Source organism: Lutra lutra, chromosome 5 (assembly GCF_902655055.1).
Source record: "Lutra lutra chromosome 5, mLutLut1.2, whole genome shotgun sequence".
Lineage (NCBI taxonomy): Eukaryota > Metazoa > Chordata > Mammalia > Carnivora > Mustelidae > Lutra > Lutra lutra.
The window spans coordinates 61,167,886-61,191,741 of NC_062282.1; the positions used below are offsets into that span (position 1 = coordinate 61,167,886).

General features: G+C 45.0%; 1 protein-coding gene across 3 annotated transcripts; it reads left to right on the forward strand.

The window, feature by feature from the left end:
• Positions 1-805: 805 nt before the first annotated feature.
• Positions 806-23,222, forward strand: GABRP (gamma-aminobutyric acid type A receptor subunit pi). 3 transcript variants are annotated; one of them, XM_047731885.1, is made up of 11 exons: positions 5,168-5,306; positions 5,662-5,758; positions 6,231-6,349; positions 10,337-10,404; positions 11,421-11,638; positions 13,686-13,768; positions 17,665-17,802; positions 18,285-18,437; positions 18,937-19,124; positions 21,213-21,386; positions 22,407-23,222. In XM_047731885.1, the coding sequence occupies exons 2-11, from the start codon at positions 5,706-5,708 to the stop codon at positions 22,410-22,412; spliced, it is 1,200 nt and encodes a 399-aa protein (XP_047587841.1). In that variant the 5' UTR covers positions 5,168-5,306; positions 5,662-5,705; the 3' UTR covers positions 22,413-23,222. The 3 variants fall into 3 exon arrangements, with proteins under 3 accessions (XP_047587840.1, XP_047587841.1, XP_047587839.1); XM_047731884.1 differs by lacking the exon at positions 5,168-5,306 and adding an exon at positions 806-941 and having other exon boundaries at positions 21,213-23,222; XM_047731883.1 differs by having other exon boundaries at positions 21,213-23,222.
• The last annotated feature ends 634 nt before the right edge of the window (positions 23,223-23,856 follow it).

A 23,856-nucleotide genomic window follows, 5' to 3' on the forward strand; every position in this document is an offset into this window, starting at 1 on the left:
TGGGGCCACTGGCTATAGTGACAGGGAGAATTTAGGAGTCTGTGCACACTGTTGAAGCCCTTCTGGTAGGAGGTTCAACTGCTTATGGAGGACAGAGAACCCTAAAGGGGCTTCACAGGGAGTTAAAAACCTTCTATGTGAGGGACGGGGATGGTGAAGGAGGAGAGATCGAGAAATCTAGCCAGATTTTTCCCAAAGTCCCTCCCACCTCTTTCCAGGCTGGCTGCCTCAGCCCCAATCCTCCTTTCCCTTGGGCCCTTTACCTCTTTTGAAAACTTCCCACAATAGCCACAGATCTGCAAGTCTCCTTTTACAAACACTAGGCTTCTGTTGATTCTGAAGGTGCCCTTAAAGTGCCCAAGGAATGAGAATTTTAGAAATGGTCAAGTTCTATCTTCAGGATGGGAAGCTGAAGACTAGAGAGGTAAAGAGGTTTTGCCCAAGGTCTTACTTGCTGCTAAGACCTGCTCCATGACACCAGGATAGAGGCGTCCTCAAATTTCAGAGCCCAGGACCCATCTTCCAGGCATGGTGGGTGGGGTCACCCACTGTCCTGGACTTTCATGGGTCTCTGATCTTAAGATTCTTTTTTGGTTGTGGTGCAGGAGCTCAGCTGAGACACCAACTCAGAATCAAAGCCCTGGCAGCCAGGAGTCATAGCAGGAGCTGGGTGATTCCCACAGACACCAGGGACCAGGTGAGAGCTCCACCCAAGGGAGGAGCCATGGAAGGTTCTGCCCACTTCTCTGCCTAGCCGGTCTTGCAGCTCTGTCTTCCCCATGGGGAGAGCCATTCCATCAGAGAGTGGCCATTTGCCTGCAGCCAGCACGTCAGGGCTGAGGATGATGAGACTCTCAGGGACCCGGAAGACCATGTTCTGCCTGAATGCCCAGCCCAAAGGCCAGAAGGACCTGCTCTAACAGAGCCTTGGTAGCATCCTGGTAAGAAAACTGCTGGGCCCTCTAGTATTTGGAGGGAGGAAAGGGAAGGAAATTCAGATGCAATCCCTGCTGGGAGTGAGGCGGCGGCTGGGCCTAGAATTTGCTGAGCACCTACTTTGTATCAGGTCTCACCACTGTCTGAAGAACTGTTGATTACCATCCCATTTTATAGTGGAGGAAACTAAAGCTCAGGGAGAAGCAACACAATCTCAAAGTCAGTGGCAGAGTCAAGATTAGAGCTTCTTCTGTCTAACTCTAGAGCCACAAGGGCTCCTTCCTCTCTGCACTATCAACCAGGGCCCCCCACACCCCACAATTTCATCTTCTGTGATTTTCTTAAGGAGGCTCCCATGGCATTAATGCTTTCCTTGCCTCGACCTAATTTGGGCTCCACTCCTGCTTCCCAACAAATGATTCTGTCTGTGCAGAAGTGACGGAAGTCAGGGGACTCTGCCTGCATGGGAAGAAGGCCAGAGCAGGACAAGTTTGGGGCTCGCTGTCTGCGTAATGGAGATTCTGGGAATGGGAACGGAAATGTGCGCATATTGGAATTACCTCTGCCTCTTAGAGCCAGTCCAGAAAAAGCTGCCATCTGCCACCTGGGTGACCCTGCAGTCCTGTGTCTTGACCCTGTCCTTCCTGAGCTGATGCCAAAATGAGGGCCCTGAAAAGGACACTACAGTCAGCTCCTGCCCTGGGTGGCAGCGGAGGGGTATTAGATGAGATTGAGCTTTGGGCTCTCATGGTCAGAGTGGGCTCCCTGAAGTCCCCATAGAAGATGCCAAAGGGAGAGGAGAATGAAAATTAGTATTTATGGAGGGCTTTCTGTTCCCATTTCTCAGATAGGAGAGCCCACACTCTGAAAGGTTAAATGACTCAGGTGTGTCAACCCAAAGTTCAAACCTTTCTATGTAGAGGAGGGATCTTGGCAGAGAACCCATCAGAGTAGGGTAAAAGTTCTAGGCTGCCTCTACTCAGGAACCTCTGGAGACCTTCTGAGTACCGTGTCCCCTGCAGGTGGGAAGGGCTAGATCCAGCTGGACTCTCCAGGTCCCCGTAGCTCTGGGGACAACCCCTCAGGGCACTCCCCTCTGGTGGGTCAGTATGTGGCGCTGCCAAATGCCATTCCCAGGTCTGCATCAGCACTGGTGGCCGGAGCCTTATTTCAGGGAGGCAGATACATAAGCCATCGCTTGGCGGTTGGCTCTTCTGCCAGGCAGGCTGAAGGCACCAGCACTGTTGGGTTGCCATTTGGGACATAGTGTGGATGCAGCACCCTCTTTCAGAGGTGGGTTTGGTGTAAGAAGGACCAGAGTCAAGCAGAATCCAATTCACTGTGGGAGCTGGGGCCCTCTTCCTAAATGCAGTGCAAAGAACAGGGGCCTGGAAGACCTGGATTCAAATCATGGCACTTAATTGCTTTGTGGCCTTGGCCAAATCCCTTCACCAACCTGAGATTCTAGAAATTCACTCCCACTGGGCCTGATGCTCATGAGAATTAAATGCAATTAAACGCCAAGCACAGCATCTAGGGGGCTTCCTCTTCTCTTTTCTTCCTTAAGATAGAGTGAGACCTGTTCAACAATCTGACCAGATCAAGCAAGGTCACATGGGGACATTTTTCCAGGTCTGGTGTGGGCAAAGCTTTTCAGACACAAGACGTCATGGAGCAGGTTCAGAGGCCCAGGTCCCTAACATAGAGAAACACGATTCAATAGGAGTCTTGGAGCTGAAGCTAGATTGTTCTCCAACTTGCCTGATAAATTCAATTTCCCATAAGAGGAGGAAGAATTTTAAAATATCCCAAAATGAGAATGAAGCTAAGTCAGAGAGAGTAGGAAGAAGTCACAGGTGGCCATGGGCTAGAGGGAGAGACAGAGCCTAAGTGGATGGGAGAGTGTTGGTGGGCAAGCCTCCCTATCTTTGCCCAGCATCTGGAGGGTCCATCTGGCAGGTGGAAACAATTTCTTCAAGAATCTAGTGATCTTCTCTCTAAGACTTCCATCCTGGCACTGTCCCACCCTTCCCCCATGGAGTTGACCACTTGCTTCCTTTGCACACCATGTATCCCTTTGCCTCAGTCCCTGGTATAGGACAGTCTCAGGGAATGCTGTGTCACTTCACTGCTTAGGCTCCTCTCTCTCCCACTAGGCGGGAGCTCTGGGGATGACTCCCACATGCCTGATTCCCAGGAGGAGCTTGTTAATTAAGCCTTTGGAAAATTGAATGAAGGGATGGGAAGTCATGGGAGCCACTCCCTGGACACTGCTAAACTTGATGCCAGGGACAGGGGAATGGATAGAGACTGGAAGATGAACTAAAGGAAGAAGGTTTGAATATGATCATTGGCAGATTGACAATGTTGACTTATCAAAAGATGAGAAGGAAAGGGCTGAGGAAGAGAAATATGAGTGCAGAGTTCCAGGAGCTTATATATGTGCAAAGATGTCATTACTGATTTTATAACAGTAGAAAATGAGGAAATACTTTAGTACCATGTGCAGGGTGTGTGTTATATAAATGTTGGTATATTGATCTTATGAAATACCTTTTTTTTAAAGATTTTATTTATTTATTTGACAGAGAGAGAGATCACAAGTGGGCAGAGAGGCAGGCGGGCGGGCGGAGGGGGGAGCAGAGGGGAGAAAGCAGGCTCCCTGCTGAGCAGAGAGCCAGATGCGGGGCTCCATCCCAGGACCCTGAGATCACGACCTGAGCCAAAGGCAGAGGCTTAACCCCCTGAGTCACCCAGGCACCCCCATCTTATGAAATACCTTGAGCCATTAAAGAGAATGAGGCAGGTCTGTAGGGACTGAGAAGCTGGCATTGGAGAAGAGCATGTGTCATGGGGTAGCTGTTAGAAGAGATGGGGTGATCTTGCCCGGATTCAGATCTGTCCCTCATCTGCTCTACAACCTTGGGACTGTTTCCTGTCCTCTTGAAGCCTCAGTTTTTTCATTTGTAAAATGAGGAGAATGGTAGTAATTACCTCAATGAGTTGTTGTAGGAGTTTCTGAGGTTCTCAGCAGAGTGTAAGCATGCATTAAGTATTTAAGAAATGTTGGCTGTCATTATTAAGCAAAAAAGTAAATATCAAAAAATGCATACTATCACCTGAATTTTATTTTTTAATTTTGTCTTCATGCAGCTATAGATGTATATAAATACACAATAATATATGCATAGAATGCACAACTGCTAAGAGACAACTGGTTGAGGTGTGAGACTAGAGAGAGGTGAGGGAGAGGTGGGGTTTGTTGTTGTTTTTTTCACACTTTATTTTTTTAGGGAAATTTTGGGCTCACAGCAAAATGGAGCCTCCCCACCCCACCCCACATACAGCCTTCCCCACTATCACATCGCCCACCAGAGTGGGACATTCATTAAATTGATGAACCTAGGGCGCCTGGGTGGCTCAGTGGGTTAAGCCGCTGCCTTCGGCTCAGATCATGATCTCAGGGTCCTGGGATCGAGTCCCACATCGGGTTCTCTGCTCAGCAAGGAGCCTGCTTCCCTCTCTCTCTCTCTCTCTGCCTGCCTCTCCGTCTACTTGTGATCTCTCTCTGTCAAATAAATAAATAAAAAATCTTAATAAAAAATTGATGAACCTACATTGACAGATCACTGGGACTTACACTTTTAATTATCCCTCTCTATCTTGTTTTCATTTCTACAATGAGCATGTATTTGCTTTCTAAGTAAAATTAATATTAGTTGCTTAATGGCTGAATGGCACCTTAAGCCCCAGAAGGGCTAGACTTTTGAAGGTGGCCTGGTTTACAGAGGTTGCCACAGAGGAAGGGGTGACCCACCCTGGGACTGCCTGCCTCAGCTCAGGCCCTAAGCCGCACCCAAGAATCCCCACTCTGCTGTCACCAGCATGACAAGTCGCAGGCTCACCAGCCTGGCTGCCGGCTGCTCTCTCAGGAGGAATACCTGATAGGAACTCCCAAGCCTGAGGAGACCAGGCCCCTGGGCCAGGTCTTCCCTGACCATCCTCACGCATACAAGATGCTCACTCACCCAACCGGCGGAACGGCTTCAGAGCACCCAGGGAGCAGGTCTGGGAGGTTGGGAGAGCTGCCAATATCACGGTTGCAAGGCTGCCAGCCCTTGCTCAGAGTCTCCTCTGATATTCACAGTGACCTTTCTGTGAGTCTTTCCTCACCACAATGCGGGGTTAACATACCCAGCTCACAAAGGCACAGTGATGGCGGAGTGAGAAGATCCGTGGGAAAGTATCTGATGTATTCGTTGGCACACGGTTCTTGGGAAGTTTGCTTGTTTGTTATTGGGAAGTTTTCATTTCCTGTCTACCTGATCTGCTTAACAGGCCTAGACCCTTGGATTAATGGCATTGTCGGGGTGAGTGAACAGTTGGGGGTGTCCTTCCTGGCAAAATCAGGATAAGGACAGGGAAAGGACAGTCTTGGGGCTCTCCAGATACACAGGCAAGGATGACTGGCTGCATTTCTGATGCTTCTGAGCCACTCTCTAAACGAGGTGTCAGCCTTTATTTGGGTTGGATTTATGATGTGATCCTCCAAAATGAAGTCATTCCTGGATGGCATGGAGGGAATAGGAACTATAACCAAATGGTGTGGAAAGAGCCTGCTCCCCACACATTCTGAGAAAATACTGCAGCTGACGAGCCACGGGATGGAGCTGGGCTTGGAGCAGGTGAGCCCCTCGGGTCACCTCTCCCATCTTGTTCCCCCAGGTGACTTCTACTTTGGTCCCTCTCTGCATGAGCACCTTATCAACATGAAATACAGTCTCCCCTTGACCTTCATATGTCTGAGTCTCTTCACTCCGAGGTGAGTTTGTTACCTCACAATGACCTTGGTGAATTGCTTTGCATATATGCATGAAGTAGGAAGGGTGGCAGGTCCTCCGACTTACCAATGGCAAGATAAAGCCTAGTCTATCCACCTTCCTGATACACCCAGACAGCATAACTTCCTGCCGTATATTCTATCTGGAGAACTCAAGCTTCCAACATGGTCATAGATGGGTGAACCCCTTGTGCTTTTTACTAAAGACACTTGAAGGGTTTCCCAAATTATCTCAGCGTTCTGATGATGTATGGCAAACAGACAATAAAATGGAGTGGGATAAGGACATATTAACTTAGCAGCCGAAAATTAGAGATTTCTCTCTGGGAAAGTCACCACTGGTACATGGGTACAGCACACACACATACGTGCAAACACAAGCTCAAGTTTATGTGTCTACATGCTTATTCACACCTTAATAAGCACATGCACCAATACCCACTTTCTTTTCCAGGATATGTATCCAGGGGAATCAGTTCAACCTTGAGGTCAGCAGAAGTGACAAGCTCTCCCTGCCAGGCTTTGAGAATCTCACAGCAGGATATAACAAATTTCTCAGGCCCAATTTTGGTGGTAAGTCATCCTTTTTGTCCATCCAGGACATTAATTCAAAAGGACAAGAACAGAGGCAATATGCAGAGGAGGGTTTCAGAAGGTTTTAGTTGACTCCATTTTCTGGTCTGTGACCTGTTAAGGGTGAGCAATGAAGGGTGAGGACAGCCACTGATTTTCACACTACTTTTCAGAATGTGCTTTGCCTCTCAACCTGCAGGATAAAGAAATCCTCATCCCCGCTAAGGAGGGGACCAGAGCTTCTAACAACCCCTCACACACTGTCTTCCTTCTGCCCCCACTTCCAGTGTCATTATTTAAGGAACTCGCCAGGACCACACCACCCAGCCTTCCAGCTTTCAGCCCGGTCACTCAAGGCTAACCCCAACTGTGCCACCTGGATGACCTGCCTGGGCCTTTTGCCTGCTCAGAACACCTGCCTATGTCCCAGCATCCTCTGCATAGAGTCCAGAGCCCCTTGGCACACCAGGCCTTCCCAGTCCGGCTTCTGTCTGTCTGCCAGTGTTGCCAGCCCCAACTCCTCCCCACTCTGCCCTGCCACAAGTGTGCCCCAAATGCTCCCTGACCCCCTTGGCTTCCCTGGGCTCCATGCCTTTGTTGAGACTGTTTATCTGTTGAGAATGGCTTCTTCCAACTTGACTCCCTAGCAAAATGCCGATTTTTCACGTCTGAAATCAAAGTTTTCCTCCTCTGGGAAGCCAGCCCTGATTCCTTTAGGCCCCGTCCCCATTCTTCATACTTTGTTTTGAACATGCTTCTAAATCATAGCCATTACTTGGTGGTACCAGCAATGCCGTTGGTTTTACATCTGTCTCAGCTTTAGGCTGCAGCCCCTTGAGAGGCTCTTGCTTTATTTCCCTCACTAACCCCAGCAGCAGCCCAGCGCTTGGCAGAGAGCAAGATCTCAATTGGTATTTGGTGACAGAATGAGGCAAGGAGGGAGGGAATGAGGCCAATCTCATACCTCCTCACAGGGTCTCTGTTTATAAAATACGATATTGACGAAAGTGGATGCTGGCGTCATCTTACGTAGCAGAAAGTGATAGAAAGAGACTTGGAGTTGAGCAAACCTCCATTTGGCTCCTGTCTCTACTGCTTGCCCCCTTTCTGTAAAATGGGGATATATCTTCCAGCTCACAGAGGGGACTGACTGAGATGAAGTGGGTGACACGAAGCATGGCGCCTGCCACGTCATCAGGGTGTGTGGGTCTGTTTTAATCCCCTTTCCTTTCTTCCTGCTCCTCCCCTCACATGATAAAATTCTCTGGTCAAATCTAGGATTAGTGTCTTAGTGCAGGTCCTCTGAGGAGCAGACACCAAAAGGTGATTATCCATGCAAGATATTTATTGGGGCAATACCTCTGACAGAATGTGGGGTGGGAAGAGGGGAAAGCTGACCGTGGGGTAAGGAGAGAGGGAGGGCAGGAAGGTTGGGCACAGGTGTCTTAGACTATGGTGCAGTTCTCTGTGTTTGCAAGGGCCTCCAGGGAGACCTTGAGCCTAGGTTCCCATCAGAGGAGTCTCCCTTCCCCTTGCCTGCCAGGCACAGTGTGCCTTAGTATCCCCACCACACTCAGGCACTGGTGGGGCGCAGCCGTGTAAAGCATGGCCTCAGAGCATGTGCTGTAACAGATTTCAGGGCACAGCAGCTGGCCCAGTTACACCCACCTCAGCTGGAGATCAGAGAAACCATTTTCAGAGGCACACAATAAAGACTTGAGATCCTTAAGTTAATAAACCTAGGAAGGCTTTAGGCTCCCCTGGTCTTCAGGCCCAGCTGAAAACTAATGACAAGCAAATGAGTCTGTACACCCTGGTTAGGTCCAACTTTTCTGCATCCCAAACCCCAAATAAGGCCAGGATACTGCCCTTCTTGTTGCCTGCTCACAGGTCGACAAGAGGCAAGGTTCTCGGGCAAAGTGCCCATTCTGAATCCAGGGTAGACCTGAGGAGTGTGAGGCCCAGACCCACCTGGGCTGAAAAGGGGAAAAGCACAGGCCCCAAGACCTTGGCAATCTGTCTTCTAAAGGAACCTACCCGTATGTGGCAGCCTGGGATTCTGTACAGGGACCATGTTCTCTGTAATGTCTGCCCACTTGAGGTCCTTAAGAGACAAGACCTCCATAGGGTTTTCAGGGAATGAGGTAGCCAGAGTGCAGGTGTGTAAGCAGGCCCTAGGAACACTGTCCAGGAACTAGCTTTGACCTCTTTCCTAGGAGGAAGCTGCCCTCTGGTGGCACAGTTCACTCTTATAACTCAAGGGGAAGAAAGCAAGGTCTGGTCCATAAAGAAGCCAAATGAAGCAAGGTCCAGACTGGACTAGCTGGAAGCAAACGAAACAGCACAGTGGAGTGGACTTTTGTGCACTTTCTGTTCTCCATGTTCCTCAGGGAGCAGATAACACTGACCCACTGCTCACTGTGCTCTAGACACTTAAAAATAGATCCTGTTACCTTCCCAACCCAACCCTCAGAAGTAGACATGAATAGCTCTCTTTCACAGATGAGAAACTGGAGCACGAAAAGCTTCAGCAATTTGCTCAAGGTCACATGGCTACCAAGTGGTGGGCATGGGGATTCAAACACTGACTCCAAACTCCTTGTCTTAATTTCTGCCTTGAGAGCCAGAAAGCCACTTAGCACCGTGCTCCTTCATCACCTTCGAGGGTCTGTCCTCAAAGTCTCCCACTCTTCCACCGACTATTAACACCAAGTATTAGCTAAATTATTCTTAATTGCATTGGTTCTAAAACTCCCTTTCCACATTCCAACCTACATTCTATGGCTTGGTTTCCTTCAGTTAATAATTAGGTTGCTTTGTCTGATTCCTAGCAATTAGATGGTTTTAAGCTTCCTTTGAATTCCACCTCTCCTCTTCCTGGTTAATGCATTGTCACAGCTTCCTGAGGCACCCCGACTTATTTATTTCAAGTGAAAGCTATTGCAGCTATTAACCTGGTGAGTAAATTTGTTCCTTTTCCAGAATTAGCTAGGATTACGGAGGTGATAGGGAAGGGAAGGCGAATGCCATGTATTGAATCTCTATTATTATGTGACAGACACAGTCCTGGGACTTTGTACAGATCATTATTTTTGATCACCTTCTTCTCAAGTATTTCCTCTTGCCATCACCCTGTAAAGAAGCTGTCACTTGCTAATCTCATTTAACCCTCTCCATGCCACCATGATGTCATTAGCATTAGCCTTACTCACAGGGGAGAAAACTGTAGTTCTGAAAGATTCAGTAACTTTTCCTAGCTGTGAACTCACATCTTTCTCACCCCTGAGCTTTCCTTTCACATCTACAGGCTGAGGAGAAACAGACTTGCTCTGGCCTGGCCTCTGAGAATGGTGGCCCTAAGGCCTCTTTCTCAAGAGCTGAGACCAGCACTCTCAGGAGTTTGGCCTGAGGCCCAATATCTGTAAACCAGATCGCAGGGGAAGGTTCTGGAATTCTAAATAGTTTAGGCTTTCTGGAGAGTAAAGGAAGAGGACGGAAGTGGCAGGAGGTAAGCAAGAGCTCAATCTTGAGCAGTCTTGAATGCCATCTTGTGGTAAATTTACTTAGTTGAGGGGAGGGAAAAAAGATCTCTGTGCGTAAATTTCCAAATCTCATACTACATTTCTAAACAGTTGGTCTCTTACAAGCACCACAGGAAACATCCTCCAAGAAAAAAGTAACAAATACCACTACATCCTCTAAAATATGCACTCGTGAACATAGGGTGGTCTCTCTTACATGTTAAGCTATTTACATATTTGTGCATTTTATACAAAAATTTTTTCATACTTTTTTTCCATTCTACACAGCGGTTCTTCCTGACAAGGGGAGGATAGAAATTTTCCTTTCACTTTATATACTTTCAGAGTGGTTAAAATTTTCCAATAGGCTAGTGTTATTTTGTATTTCCTAATTTTTAAAGCACTGTGCTAACATAGTGTGTTTGTGTTTCTGTGTAAGTCCTTCTGGTGTTTTCTTCATTCTTAGGAGAACCAGTTCAGATAGCACTGACTCTGGACATTGCAAGTATTTCTAGTATTTCAGAGAGTAACATGGTAAGTGCGACTCTTCATCTTCCCCCTGAGGAGCCCTTCTTGTGTTTTATGGGGATGCACTTTCTACCTACTCGAAAACAGAACAGAGACCCACCACCCCCATGCACTTGGAATGGCAGAAGCTGGAGACCTATCCCTAAACTCAAGGCAGCAGAAGATTCTTGTAAAACAGATCTTCCGCATATCAGGAGGAAAGTAGATTCAAGAGCCAGGAGGGAAAAGATGAGGGATTGGAGTGGGTGCATTTGAAACCAGGGAGAGAATGGAGGTACGCTGGGAAAGACTGAATATCACGTGGGTCCTCCCAGAGCAGAAGAGAAGCTAAGCTGTTGACAGCTGACAATCACATGACTGCTCTCCACCATCCTCTCACTTAAGAGAACCCATTAAAGGGGCGCCTGGGTGGCTCAGTGGGTTAAAGCCTCTGCCTTCAGCTCAGGTCATGATCCCCAAGTCCTGGGATCGAGCCTCGCATTGAGCTCTCTGCTCAGTGGGGAGCCTGCCTCCTCCTCTCTCTCTCTGCCTGCCTCTCTGCCTACTTGTGATCTCTGTCAAATAAATAAATAAAATCTTAAAAAAAAAAAACTTTAAAATAAAAAAAAGAAAGAGAGAGAGAGAGAAACCATTAAAGACAAAGTGACACTAAAGGCAGGTTGCCCAAGGGGTCCTGCTCTGCCTTCCTGGTAAATTCTAGACGACCTAATCGCTTAGCTCACCAAAACCTTCAGCAAATTGGTCAGGCCTTTGGGACAGAGGGCAAGCAAGTTAAGGCCCTGAACATGCTCCTGTGGGGCTCCCTTTTGGCAGTGAGAGTTATTGTCTAGAATAAATGAGGTGCTTTCTTCTCTTATTGCTCCGGGCCACTCCCTCAAGAATAAGACTTTATAGTCTGTACTCCTGACCTAAGTCAAGGCTGGAAGGGGAGTAAGACTTCACCCCTTTCCTTCCATTTTCAAAGTCTTTCTCCCCCGCTCCCACCCCCAACATCCATTTCTACCACTTGGCTTTCCCCTCAGGACTACACGGCCACCATATACCTCAGACAGCGCTGGACAGACCAGCGGCTGGTTTTTGAAGGCAACAAGAGCTTCACTCTGGATGCACGCCTCGTGGAGTTCCTCTGGGTGCCGGACACCTACATTGTGGAATCCAAGAAGTCCTTCCTCCATGAGGTCACTGTGGGGAACAGGCTCATTCGCCTCTTCTCCAATGGCACCGTCCTGTACGCTCTCAGGTGACTGGGTCCCTTCCACCTCAGGGCAGAATGGGGAAATGGCTAGAAGAAAAGGCATAAATATATCCTGGTGGTTCTGTGCAGCACTCAGATAAGCACCCTGAGGTCTCACCCTTCTCATGCTCCTGCCTTCCTAGAATTTTGTCCCTGTAACAGAAGGGCCCTCCTTCAGTTCAGTTTGGCTCAACAAGTGGCTCCAGAATGCCTGCTCTGTGCCAGGACCCACAGTGGACACTGAGAATCCACAGCTGAATGAGAGACATTGTCCTGATGCAGATGGAGAAACAAAGGAACAGCATCGCGGCGGGGGGCAGGGAGCTGAGTTGGGCAGTAAGCTAGTGGTTTTGGGTGGTGCTAGAGGAGGCTTTCACAGAACTCTGAGCTGATTCTTAAAGAGTTTAAAAAAAAAAAAAAAGCTAGCAAGGGAATAAGGGGACTAGCAAGAGTGACAGAGAGGTAGGTCCACATTAGGGATTTTCTTTTCATGGGGCTCAGTGGAGCTACAGTTGTCCTAGAATGCATCTCTCCTTGGCTGAGGCATTTTTCTGCAGAGAACCCAAGTGCAGTGCCCCAAGGCCTCTGCCATCTGGAGTCATGGGCTCTCCTTTGTCCCTTCCCCGAGTCCCTGAGGCCAAAATTTCCTTCCACCCAGTTGTGCATCAAGTGGCTGGTTGGCTAGAATAGGCAAGGTGCTCCCTAGACGCAGCAAGAGGCAACCCACAGGAAAGGTTCATCATTGACTGTGCAAGGGATGTGCAAGGACCCAGCATACCTTCCCCCACAGTCTTTGGGGAGAAGCCCAGAAACCAAATACTCACGGGACTTATTGTAGATCTCAAGTAAGAAGCTGACATTATGCAACAAAGACTGAGCTAGCCAATAAACTGAATCTTGGAATTGTTCATCTGGCACTCCTCAATTTGGCAAAAACCAAAGCCCCAACCCTTTCTTCAAGAAGCCAAACTAGACCACTCCCTTGACCCCCAACTCCAATCAACATTAATGTCCCCCTTCCTGTGCCTGTATAAATCTGTCTTCTGTCTGTATTATGCACATAATACAGTCTGTCCTGTGCAAGGATTATGGATGATGGTTAACAGCCTGGCTCTAGAATCAGACACATCTGGGGGCAAGTCCCTGTTCTGTCCCTGCTCTGTGACCTGAGAGAAGTTGCTGGATTCTCTCAATCTCAGTTTCCTCAGCAGCAAAAGGAGAAGAATATTTCCTACCTCATAAAGCTGTTGTAAAAATTCAAAGGGATAATAATGCATGAGATGCACCTCGACCCAGGACTGGCTTGGGGTAAGTGCGCAGTAAATGGTAGATGTCATTTTCTGTCTCCCTGAAATGAATGTGAGCTTCCTCAAGGTGGGCACCATGTATGCATCATCTCACTTTCCCCAAGAAGCCAACACAGTGCTTAATAAAAATGGTGCTTAGTCAAAATATGTGACACTGAAGGAAAAAAAAAAAAAGAAGATAAAGTTCAGCCTATTGAAATCTCCACTGTGAGGGCTTTGCGGATGATTAAGTGAATGTCTCTAGGTGTTGGTCCCCAAGAGCCACATTGCCTGGGACCTTCCAACATCCTCTACTTCCTCCAAGAATGCTGATCTCCAGCCTGGAGACCTGGGCTCCAGCTACTAGGAGCTGTGTGAGCTGAGGCAAGCTCCTGAGTCTATTGTCAAATGGGGACAGTAGTGACAGTGCTCTCTGTTCTAGCTCCTCCTGGGTTTGTCATGAAGATTACATTTTAAAACTGGGTGCAAGAGTATGTCAAACCAATAAGCAATTCTCTTCTGCAATGTTCTTTTAAGTTCGCCTCTTCACTGCCCACATTCCAGTTTCCTCCATTCTGGACACCAGCTTTGACCACAACTCAAAGGTGTTATGTAGCACAGAAAACCTCAGGAATGTTTTGAGTGCAGGCTGCAAGTCACACGTTCACTGTAAGAGTCAAGGTCAGAGTACTCTTGGAGTGGCCCTTAAAAGGGAATGTATCCTTTCCCCCATATCACTCCTTTTGAACCCATTTTTCCTTTTTTAGAATCACAACGACTGTTGCGTGTAACATGGACCTGTCGAAATACCCCATGGACACACAGACATGCAAGTTGCAACTGGAAAGCTGTGAGTGTATATCCTGCAGGCCCCCGAGATGATTTTCCTGGGTGACATGACTTAGAGCCATGTATTCATGAAGAAACACACAGCAGCCTTTCTTTTCTTGGTGTTGATTCAGCCCTTCTGAGTGTCTGTCCAGAGAGATTTAGAGACCTCGCAAAGATAGCCCTCTGACACTACATCATTTGGGGGAGGACCACTGTGCATCGGCACTAAATATTTCTACCTAAGAGTAGACAGGACAGACAAGGAAGTGGAAGTCTATAGGACAAGGAGTGGGACTCAAAATCTGAGAAGGCACAGAAGCCAGAAAGAACACAGCAGAGGTTAAAATTGGTAACTGGTCAAAGCAGTCATTGACATTTATTGCACAACTGCTTCCAACTTTGAAAAGAAGTTGCTTGGTGTTTGTGTGTGTGTGGGTGTGGGTGTGTGTGTATGTATATGATATATACATATATAATGTACACGCACACACACACATATGGCTTAACACAACAATGCAGGAGCATCTAAACTGCATTCTGAAGATCTATGATGAGGAATGAGCATTTATTCTAAGTTGATATGTATCAAATGGCATTGTTGGATAAATCTCCATTGTTCTGAAATGCCCACCAAACTTGGGGAAATGGTATCTGCCACAGGTGTCCTGGGGAAACGATGCCTCATTCAGGCATCCAGGGATGGCTTGTACCAGGAGGAAAAACCATAATCGAGCACTGGGGATCAGCGGGCATTTCTGACATGAGGACATGAATCCAAGAAGCACAACTGTTACGAGGTGGCAATCATTTTTCAGAGGTAGACGTTTAATTAAAGACTCAGATGGGCAGATTAATTACCCTATTGATTAAATGCATACAAAACCTCCTTAAAGCAATACAGCTATTTGGGGGCAGAATAAAACTTGAGGTTATCAAAAAGAGAACTCATTTTCAGCCCCACACGGAAAAAAGTAATTGCCCTCCACGTGTGGCTCTGCTCATCTCAAATCCCAGGAGTGAGATTCTCCTGGAAACTTCAGCACTTGGCTTGCATGAATACCCTCCCCAGTGAGCAGAGGAAGCTTTCACTGAGTGTTTATTGGCAGTTATTTGGGTACAGAAACCTCACCAAGGGTTGTTTTTTGTTGTTGCTGTTGTTTCCTGAACACCATCCCTAGGAAAGAATTGCTAGCACCCCACCAGAGCCGTGATAATGTAATGATTGCGAGCATTTAATAGTCATAAAAGTAAAGTGTCCAAGTAGAAGCTTGTAAAATTCACCTGTTTAGACTTTTTTTTTTAATTTCTTGGGGATCCTAGGCATTTTTGGGCAGCTAAATTGGACAGTAAATTTTGGGGTGCTTCTGAGAGAAAGCCCATAGGCAATTTTTACGTGGAAAGACTCTAAGAGCTCATGACCGCTTCTCTGCCCTGTGGAGGGGAAGACAGCCATGGCTAAACAGTACGTACCACAAGCTAGGACTTAACAAAATGTTAGTCCCAACACTGGGTCCCATCTCCGAGCGGCCTGGGAAAATGAAGGCAATATAGTTCCATGTTTAAGATGACAGGTTCTGGGATCACTGGGTTTCCCTGTCACTAGCAGTGGCTTCGGGTGACTAGAACTAACCTCTCCAGCCCCCACTCTCCCTATCAGTGAATGAGGAAAAATAACAGTATCTGACTCAAAGAGTTATCTTTTCACAGTTTTATTAAGGTAAAATGTGCATACCATAAAATTCAGCCCTTTCAAGTGTACAATTCAAAGATTTTTAGTAAATTTGTCAAGTAGTGCAACCGTGGCCACATTTCATGGTTAGAACTTTTCCATCAACCGAAAAGATTCCTTCTGCCCATTTACATTGTCTTCGGTTGCCATCACCAGCCCCACTACTCTATTTTCTGTCTCTATGAGTATAAAAGTATTCCATATAAAAGGAATCAATACAACATGTGGTCTTTTGCATCTGGCTTCCTTCACTTAGCATGTTTTTGAGGCTCATACATGTTGGAGACTGTATCGTTTTGTTCCCCTTTATTGCTTTATTCCTTGTTCTTCCATATGAAAGAGTACAAGTAGTACACGTCCCTTTGGCTTGTTTCCACCCTGTAGTTATTAAGAATAATGCCACTGTGAACATTTGTCTACAAGTTTTTTGTGGACGTGATTTGATTTCTCTTGGGCAGATACGTGGGAGTAGAATGCTGGATCAAATGGTAAATTTATGTTCAAGTTTTCAAGAAACCGCCAACTTGTTTTCCAAAGTGGTTGTACCATTTTACATTCCCGCTGGCGACGTTTCAGCTTCTCCACATTCTCATCATTGGTTATTGTCTGTCTTTTCATGACAGTCATTCTTACAGGTGTGAAATGGTATCTGACCGTGATTTTGATTTGCTTATCCCTAATGGCTAATGGTGTCGGATATCTTTGCATGTATTTATTGACCACTCATCTGTCTTCTCAGAGAGATATTCTGAGGATTAAATGAGATGATGATGTTGTAAAGCAACTTAGAAACATAATTGCTGGGGTGCCTGGGTGACTCAGCAGGTTAAGCCTCTGCCTTCAGCTCAGGTCATGATTTCGGGGTCCTGGGATTGGGTCCCACGTCGGGCTCTCTGCTCAGTGGGGACCCTGCTTCCTCCTCTCTCTCTGCCTGCCTCTCTGCCTACTTGTGATCTCTGTCAAATAAATAAATAAGATATTTTTTAAAAACCATAATTGCTCATGGAATGATAGCTATTACCATCACTATCATCACCCATGGGTTTTGGGTTTAGACTTTTTTTTTTTAAAGATTTTATTTATTTATTTATTTATTTACTTACTTACTTACTTATTTATTTGTCAGAGAGAGAGAGAGAGAGAGAGATTGAGCACACACAAGCAGACAGAGTGGCAGGCAGAGGCAGAGAGAGAAGCAGGCTCCCTGCCAAGAAAGGAGCCTGATGCGGGACTCAATCCCAGGATGCTGGGATCATGACCCAAGCCAAAGGCAGAGGCTTAACTGACTGAGCCACCCAGGTGTCCCACAGGTTTAGACTTTCTGAACATACAATCCTGGCTTTGTTTTTAACTTGCTTTGCTATCCTGAGAAAGTTAGGCAATCTCTCTGAATCTGTGAATTTTCATGTATAAAATGGGCAAAATATTACAGTTCCTCTATTCTAAGGCACAGCATTTACTGAGTAACATTTTAGGAAAAAATGTAAGCTCTACTTTATATGTATGTATGTATGTATGTATGTATTAACTCTGAGATCCATCCCAATTTCCAAAACTGTGAAGAAAAAAATTTTTAGTGAAGAAATATAGAAATACCTACCTTGCAAGTTTGTGAGCACATTAGAGACATAATGTATAAAAGACTTAGCATAAATGTTTCATAAAAAGTAGCTATTATTACTATTATGAACTATATTAGTAAAATTGCCTTGAGATTTATCGAATGCCTAAGTTAACAGACATCAATATAGGGGCTAGCTGCAGGTTTCTTGTCTTCTTCTGTTTTTGTGCTTGCATTTAAGCCAACATGGAAATAGGAACAGACCAACTGTAAAGTCACTGAGAACACGGCGGGGGCTGCTAGATTGTCCTGAAAGGCACTGTGGAGCTTAGGGCTGTGTGTGTTCACAGATAGGAATGAGTTCAATAAATATCATCCTAGAGGCCTATTACCTACCAAGTCTCCGTGATGCTTAGCACAGAGCTGGTTTTTGACTGATGGCAAATAGCCCTAGCTGGTCATCCTGTTCTGGGAAGACACTGCAGTTGCATGTGAGAAATCACACCAGGTTTTGCATGGGCTCACTATCAAGACAGAGCTCGTTGTGCCCACACTTTGTGGTAGTCTCCAGACCAGTTCTTCTGCCACCTTCTTGCACTGACCAGGGCACTGTTTTCCTTCCCAGGGGGCTATGATGGAAACGACGTGGAGTTCAGCTGGCTGAGAGGGAATGACTCTGTGCGTGGGCTGGAAAACCTGAGGCTTGCTCAGTATACCATCCAACGGTATTTCACCTTGGTCACCAGTTCGCGACAGGAAACAGGTGACTCATGAGACGCATTGTACAAAAGCAAAATAACCGAGTTGCATCCTGAGTCAGAAATACCATCTCTTTTCCACTTTATCTCTTTGGCGCCCAGGAACCCCCTCCACAGTGTGGTAGGGCAGGAGGATTTGGTCCTGACACTATTACCTACTTCACACCCAGTATTGAAATGGCCCCCCAAGGGCTCGGAGTCTAGTGAGGTAGACGTCGAGGAAACCAGCAGGTATAATGCTGCAGGAATACTAGGACAGAGCAAGGCACAAGAAAAGGATCAGGGGTGGGGGTACCAACACCCCTCTACATCTCATTCTATGCAACAGCAGTTTCTCCCAGTGAAACTATAATGACAGTTCATGCTTAACTAGGTTTTGGTGAATAACAGATAAATTAATGTGAATATAGCTAATTAAATGTCCCATAGGGAAAGCACTCTGCTGTGTGAGGAGACATGATTTCCTATCTCTTCTTTACCCAATCAGGAAATTACACACGACTGGTCTTGCAATTTGAGCTTCGGAGGAATGTCCTGTATTTCATCTTGGAAACCTATGTTCCTTCCACTTTCCTGGTGGTGTTATCCTGGGTTTCATTTTGGATTTCCCTTGATTCAGTTCCTGCAAGAACCTGCATTGGTAAGTAGCTCCAACAGGAGATTTCTAAGGACTGTGGTCACAAAAACAAAACAAAACAACAACAACAAAAACTTTGTTTCTTTTTACCTTCTACCAATTTTCTTTTTTTCCCACTGATATTCATATGATGCTTCCAGGAGTTGGTTTCTTGAGAGATCTTTTACAGAGCGAAAGAGAGAGACGGTGCCTTTCAAAACATGTTTTATAGTGATAAGAGAGAACTGTGATTGGATGGTCTATTACCTGTTATTTTGCCTACTGAACACTTCCCTCCAGTGGGAAAACAGAAGGTAAAACATTTAGAAAACCCTATCACTCCTATCCATTCAAAATGGATAAAACAATCTTGTTCTAGAAGATCACAGATTTTTCAAAATAAGCTGTTCCATCTCTGAGTTTTGTCCCCCTTTGCCAAATCCTGAATGGTGACAGTCTGCCAGGTAGAGGTGAAAGGTTCACAGACCACTGATGTGGGAACACTGCCTATCTGTTTTCCCAGGAGTGACCACCGTATTGTCAATGACAACGCTGATGATCGGGTCCCGCACTTCTCTTCCCAATACCAATTGTTTCATAAAGGCCATCGATGTGTACCTGGGGATCTGCTTTAGCTTCGTGTTTGGGGCGCTACTGGAATACGCAGTTGCCCACTACAGCTCCTTACAGCAGATGGCAGCCAAAGACAGGGTAAGAATTTTGAAGACCCTGTATATGATTCATCACTTGCCCTGTGCTGATCAGTAGAGATGACCCTGACTGGTTCCCATCCCCAAGTGATTCACTTTGCTCCAGCAGTTCTCATCCTTGTTCAGGTGGGGTCATCTGGAAGTCATGGCACCTTTTGAAAAAGACTGCTCTTTCCATCAAGTACATTGGGATATTAACATGTTTAATCTGCTAGCAGAAGATAACTGTTGCCTGTATGCAACATGAAATCACAACCACAAGAACAAGCAAGCATCCATGAAAAACCCAGTATCAAACCACATGTGATCAGCTGCTTACAAGTTTCAGATTAATATGTATTTACTATTTAATTCTTTTGTTGCATTTTTATTTTCTTATATTATACAAGTATTGGTTTGCTGGAAAATGTATGGAAAATAAATTGCAGCAAATTTCTCAATTAGCATATGTTTCTGCTAACTGGGAAAGACTGCCATTATCTGAGTTAGCAGTGAAACACTGTGGTCCAGCTCTCAGAATAAGAATAATCGTTATTAGCAATTGAACATTTACATGCACCAGACTTACTTACAAGCCCTTTGCAAATATCATTTAAAATACTCATAAAAACCCAGTAAGGCTATCTCCATCTTTATAATTGTGGAATCTGAGTTACAGGGAGAGAAAATGACTTATCTCATGGGATGTAGATGAAGAGGCAGAGCTAGGATTTGAACTTGAATCTGCTTAGCTCCAAAGCCTGGCACTTATCTGTTATTCTCACTGGTGGTGGGCAATAGCCATGCTCTTAACTGTTGTTCACTCCAGGCCTATGGAACCCTGAGATTCTTTGGAAGCCCAGTTTGATAAACACTGTTATACTAAAGCTCATGCTAACAAGCAAGAAAGTGATAGGGTTCAGCACAAAACAGATACCCACCTCTAGCAAAGTGCCAGGACCACACAGGGTCTAATGGTGAGGAAATGAATCAGAATAACCCAAAGACCCAGTGGCCTTGTTCCCTTGTGTCTGACTAATGTGAACAATGTTTCATATAGTCCTATTACCCAATACCAAAGACAAATGATCCTATGTACTAGCCAAAGAAGAATATGCATTTCTTTTTACTCCCTGTAGGCTTCCTTAAGGTGTCAATAGTTAATTAAAAAAAAAAAAAAAAAGGTTTGGATTTGGTAGAATGGCAATAAAGGACTGGAGAACTACTAAAATCCTTTACCTAAGTCATCAGAAAGCCCTTCTTTTGCTGTGTGTAGAATAATATCTTCACTACAAGGTATTTGCTATGTGCTAGACATCTCCTTCAGTCCACCCATCAGCCTGTCAGATGACTACCACTGTTATTCCAAATTTGCTACTCAGGAACCTGCCACTCAGAGAAGTGAGATGGCTCATCTAAGACCTCACAGCTAGTAAGTAGCCTGGCCAAGGATCCAAAGTCTGCTGTCTCTGACTTCACTACGCTCCCCACATGCTATGCCCATTCCAAGCATGTTGGAAAATGACAGCTTCCCAGAATTGTAGGGAGCATCACTGTTTCTGTTTGTGTGGCAGAGACTTTTAGACGCTGCTGATTTCTATTATCTCTCATAATCAATGAATTCCCCTCACTAGGACAGAATGGAATTCATCAAACACCTACGAAATGAAATGCTTTACATAATTTATCCCATTTAATCTTCCCATCCCTTTCATGAGGTAGGTATTAATACCATCACCATTTTGCAGGCAAGGAAACCAAGTTTTAAAGGAATTAAGGTGACTCAGATTTCATAATAGCAAGAGGCAGAATGGAATTCAAACCCAGACCAGCTAACTTCAAGGCCTGAGCATTTAGCACAGAGCTCTGCATAGCAACAGTGGGCAATGGTTATTCTCCACAGTATACAAGCTGATGACCTAGGGATGGGTGCCTTTAAGCAGGATAACAAAACTGCCAAGTCTGGCCCACTGGCCTACATCTGAGACATTCAGTGCCACTTTCTATTAAACCTGATTATTCAATACTTAGACTTCTAAGTATTTAAATGTCTAGCTACTTATTTTGCTAAGTCAAGTCTTTCAAGCTAACTGCATTGTCTATGATCTAGGGGACGGCAAAGGAAGTAGAAGAAGTCAATATTACTAACATCATCAACAGTTCCATCTCCAGCTTTAAACGGAAGATCAGCTTTGCCAGCATTGAAATTTCTGGTGATAATGTTGACTATAGTGACTTGACAATGAAAACCAGTGACAAGTTCAAGTTTGTCTTCCGAGATAAGATGGGCAGGATTGTTGATTATTTCACAATTCAAAACCCCAGTAATGTTGATCGATATTCCAAATTACTATTTCCTTTGATTTTTATGCTAGCCAATGTGTTTTACTGGGCATACTACATGTATTTTTGAGAGTACGATGAACTGTTTGCATGTTGTGGTTCTTCAACAGAACAAAGTAATGATGTAAATGGGATTCTAAGCCAAGTGTGTGCACTAACCCAATAGAGCTACAAGTGACTAAAATAACATTTGAGCATTTCTCCTCAAAGAATATTCCCCCAACCATTATTTAAGCTGTGTAGAAGTCCTAGCATTACAGAGTCTTGTAATAGAAACATCAACTCATTCCCTTTTTATCTTTACCAAAGACATCCCCATGGAGCCTAAGATTACTAACCTACTCAGAGTTGACTATTTGCTCAGTGGCTCCCTGGTCTGCATTTACTTCATATAAAAAATGAGAAGGAAACTATTATATGTATTGAGTAACCCTCAAGTGTCAGTGGTTGTTTCTAAATTAATCATACATGCTATTTACTAACTCTCTACAGTGCTTATAAAATGCATTGTTACCTATTTAGGGAGTAACATTTTCTAGTTTTTGTTTTTGATTAAAATGAAATGTGGGCCTAAGTCAATTCGCTGGAAGTCACTGCACTAACGCAATACTAAGATGAGTTTTTAATACAGTATTTAATACCACAGCAGAACTGTCCCCAAATCCCAATAAGTTCCACCATTGAAAAATCAAATGTAAATGAAGAAAACATTAATGGGTCAATAATCTCTAACATAAATTTGTTTCTAAGACATAATGCATTTCCCTGAATCCTAACTGAAATAGCTCTGGGGCTTTATTCCCCCATTGGATATGTCTTATCATTTAACTATTAAATGTACACCAGTCCTCAGCAATGCAAAAGCCCTTTCCCCACATCAGGGATGAAGATGGAAGATTTTTTTTTTTAAACACTGATTCTAAGGAGTCTTAATTTGAACTGTTGCCATCAACACTTGCAGAACTGAGTTCATTTCTACCTGCTTCTCTGACACCAAGCAGCACTTTCCCAGCAGCGGATCTCCTGCATCTTTCCAAGAGGAGCTCTTATTCCTATGCTCTAGTGACCAGGAATGATGCTTATTAGATCATGAACTGCATTACCCAGAAACAAGTGGCCTAGAACAAGTAAGTTTGGCCTTGCTTGGAACCCCAATCCTTCCAGCTGGATTACTTGGAGTAGTTTATCCTGCATGAGTAGGAGAATGTTGGTCCTGAGTCCTGAACTTTCTGAGTAACAATGGGACTTGTTCCAGAACCTACGTGCAGGCTGCAGAAGAGCTAGCTTTTCCAAGTCCTGTCACTCTCACCCAAAAACAAGAAGCACATTATTGCATCCTTGCCCCTTGGTCAAGCTCAGCCGACAGCGTTATTAAGTGGAGATTTGCCAGTGTGTCATGATAAAGGCTTCAGTTCAGACTCAATCTTCATTAAGAGAATCTTTCCATCTTTAATTCTTTAGCTTCCTTTTCTAATAAATGTATGTGTTTACCTTTACTTTCAGAAATAAACCATGGCTTCTCTTTTGTATAACCCCCTGTACCATAAGCTCTTATTCTTTTTCTCTTTTTGGTAATTCTCCCAATTCAGTGTGTATGGGTGGAATCACTTGAGCTTTTAACAAAATGTTTCTAATGGGAATGAGGGAATTAAAAGAGGTGGAATGTGGTTGTATGGTTCAATCATATTTGTGTTTTTTTTTTAAAGGTTTAAAAGGAAATCTCTGCTCTGAAACCCTGTTCAAGCAATACCTAATTTTTTAAAAGCTGTAAATGAGTGAAACTGTGAAATAAACATACCATACTAGCTACCCAACAAATCAAGTGGTCATCTGTAGAATGAGTAGTGTAAGATCCCATCTGGAAAAGGCATACACTGTAGCGGTAAACTCAGTGGGCTCACAGTCTAACATCTCCTTGTTTCCCCCCACTGGAGACAGTACACATACACATTCACACACACATACACACACATACACATCCCCCTGCAGAGGAAGATACACAGTGGAGACACAGTCAATGTCTTTCTTTGAGATCACTGCACCACAACACTTAAACTGCTGTTTAACTGCAGTTAAACAGCTGGGCCCGCTGCTATCGAAAGGTCAAAGTCTCAGAAAATGTCACAGATTCGCTTCTAAGCCTCCTTCATTGTTTTGGAATTCATTTTTGTTTTTGTTGAATGATATTTTTGAAGTTTGAGAATATACTTTGGGGGGTAATTCTTGCATTTTGTATCACTCTGACATCTATGTAGGCTACAACATCAGAGTTCTCAGTGAGAACTAAAATTTTAGATCTGCTCCATGTATCCTACCTACCCAGATCAGTCCCAGAATTCACTTCATTCAAAACATTTCTTTCTCTGCTCAGTGGGGAGCCTGCTTCTCCCTCTCTCTCTGCCTGCTGCTCT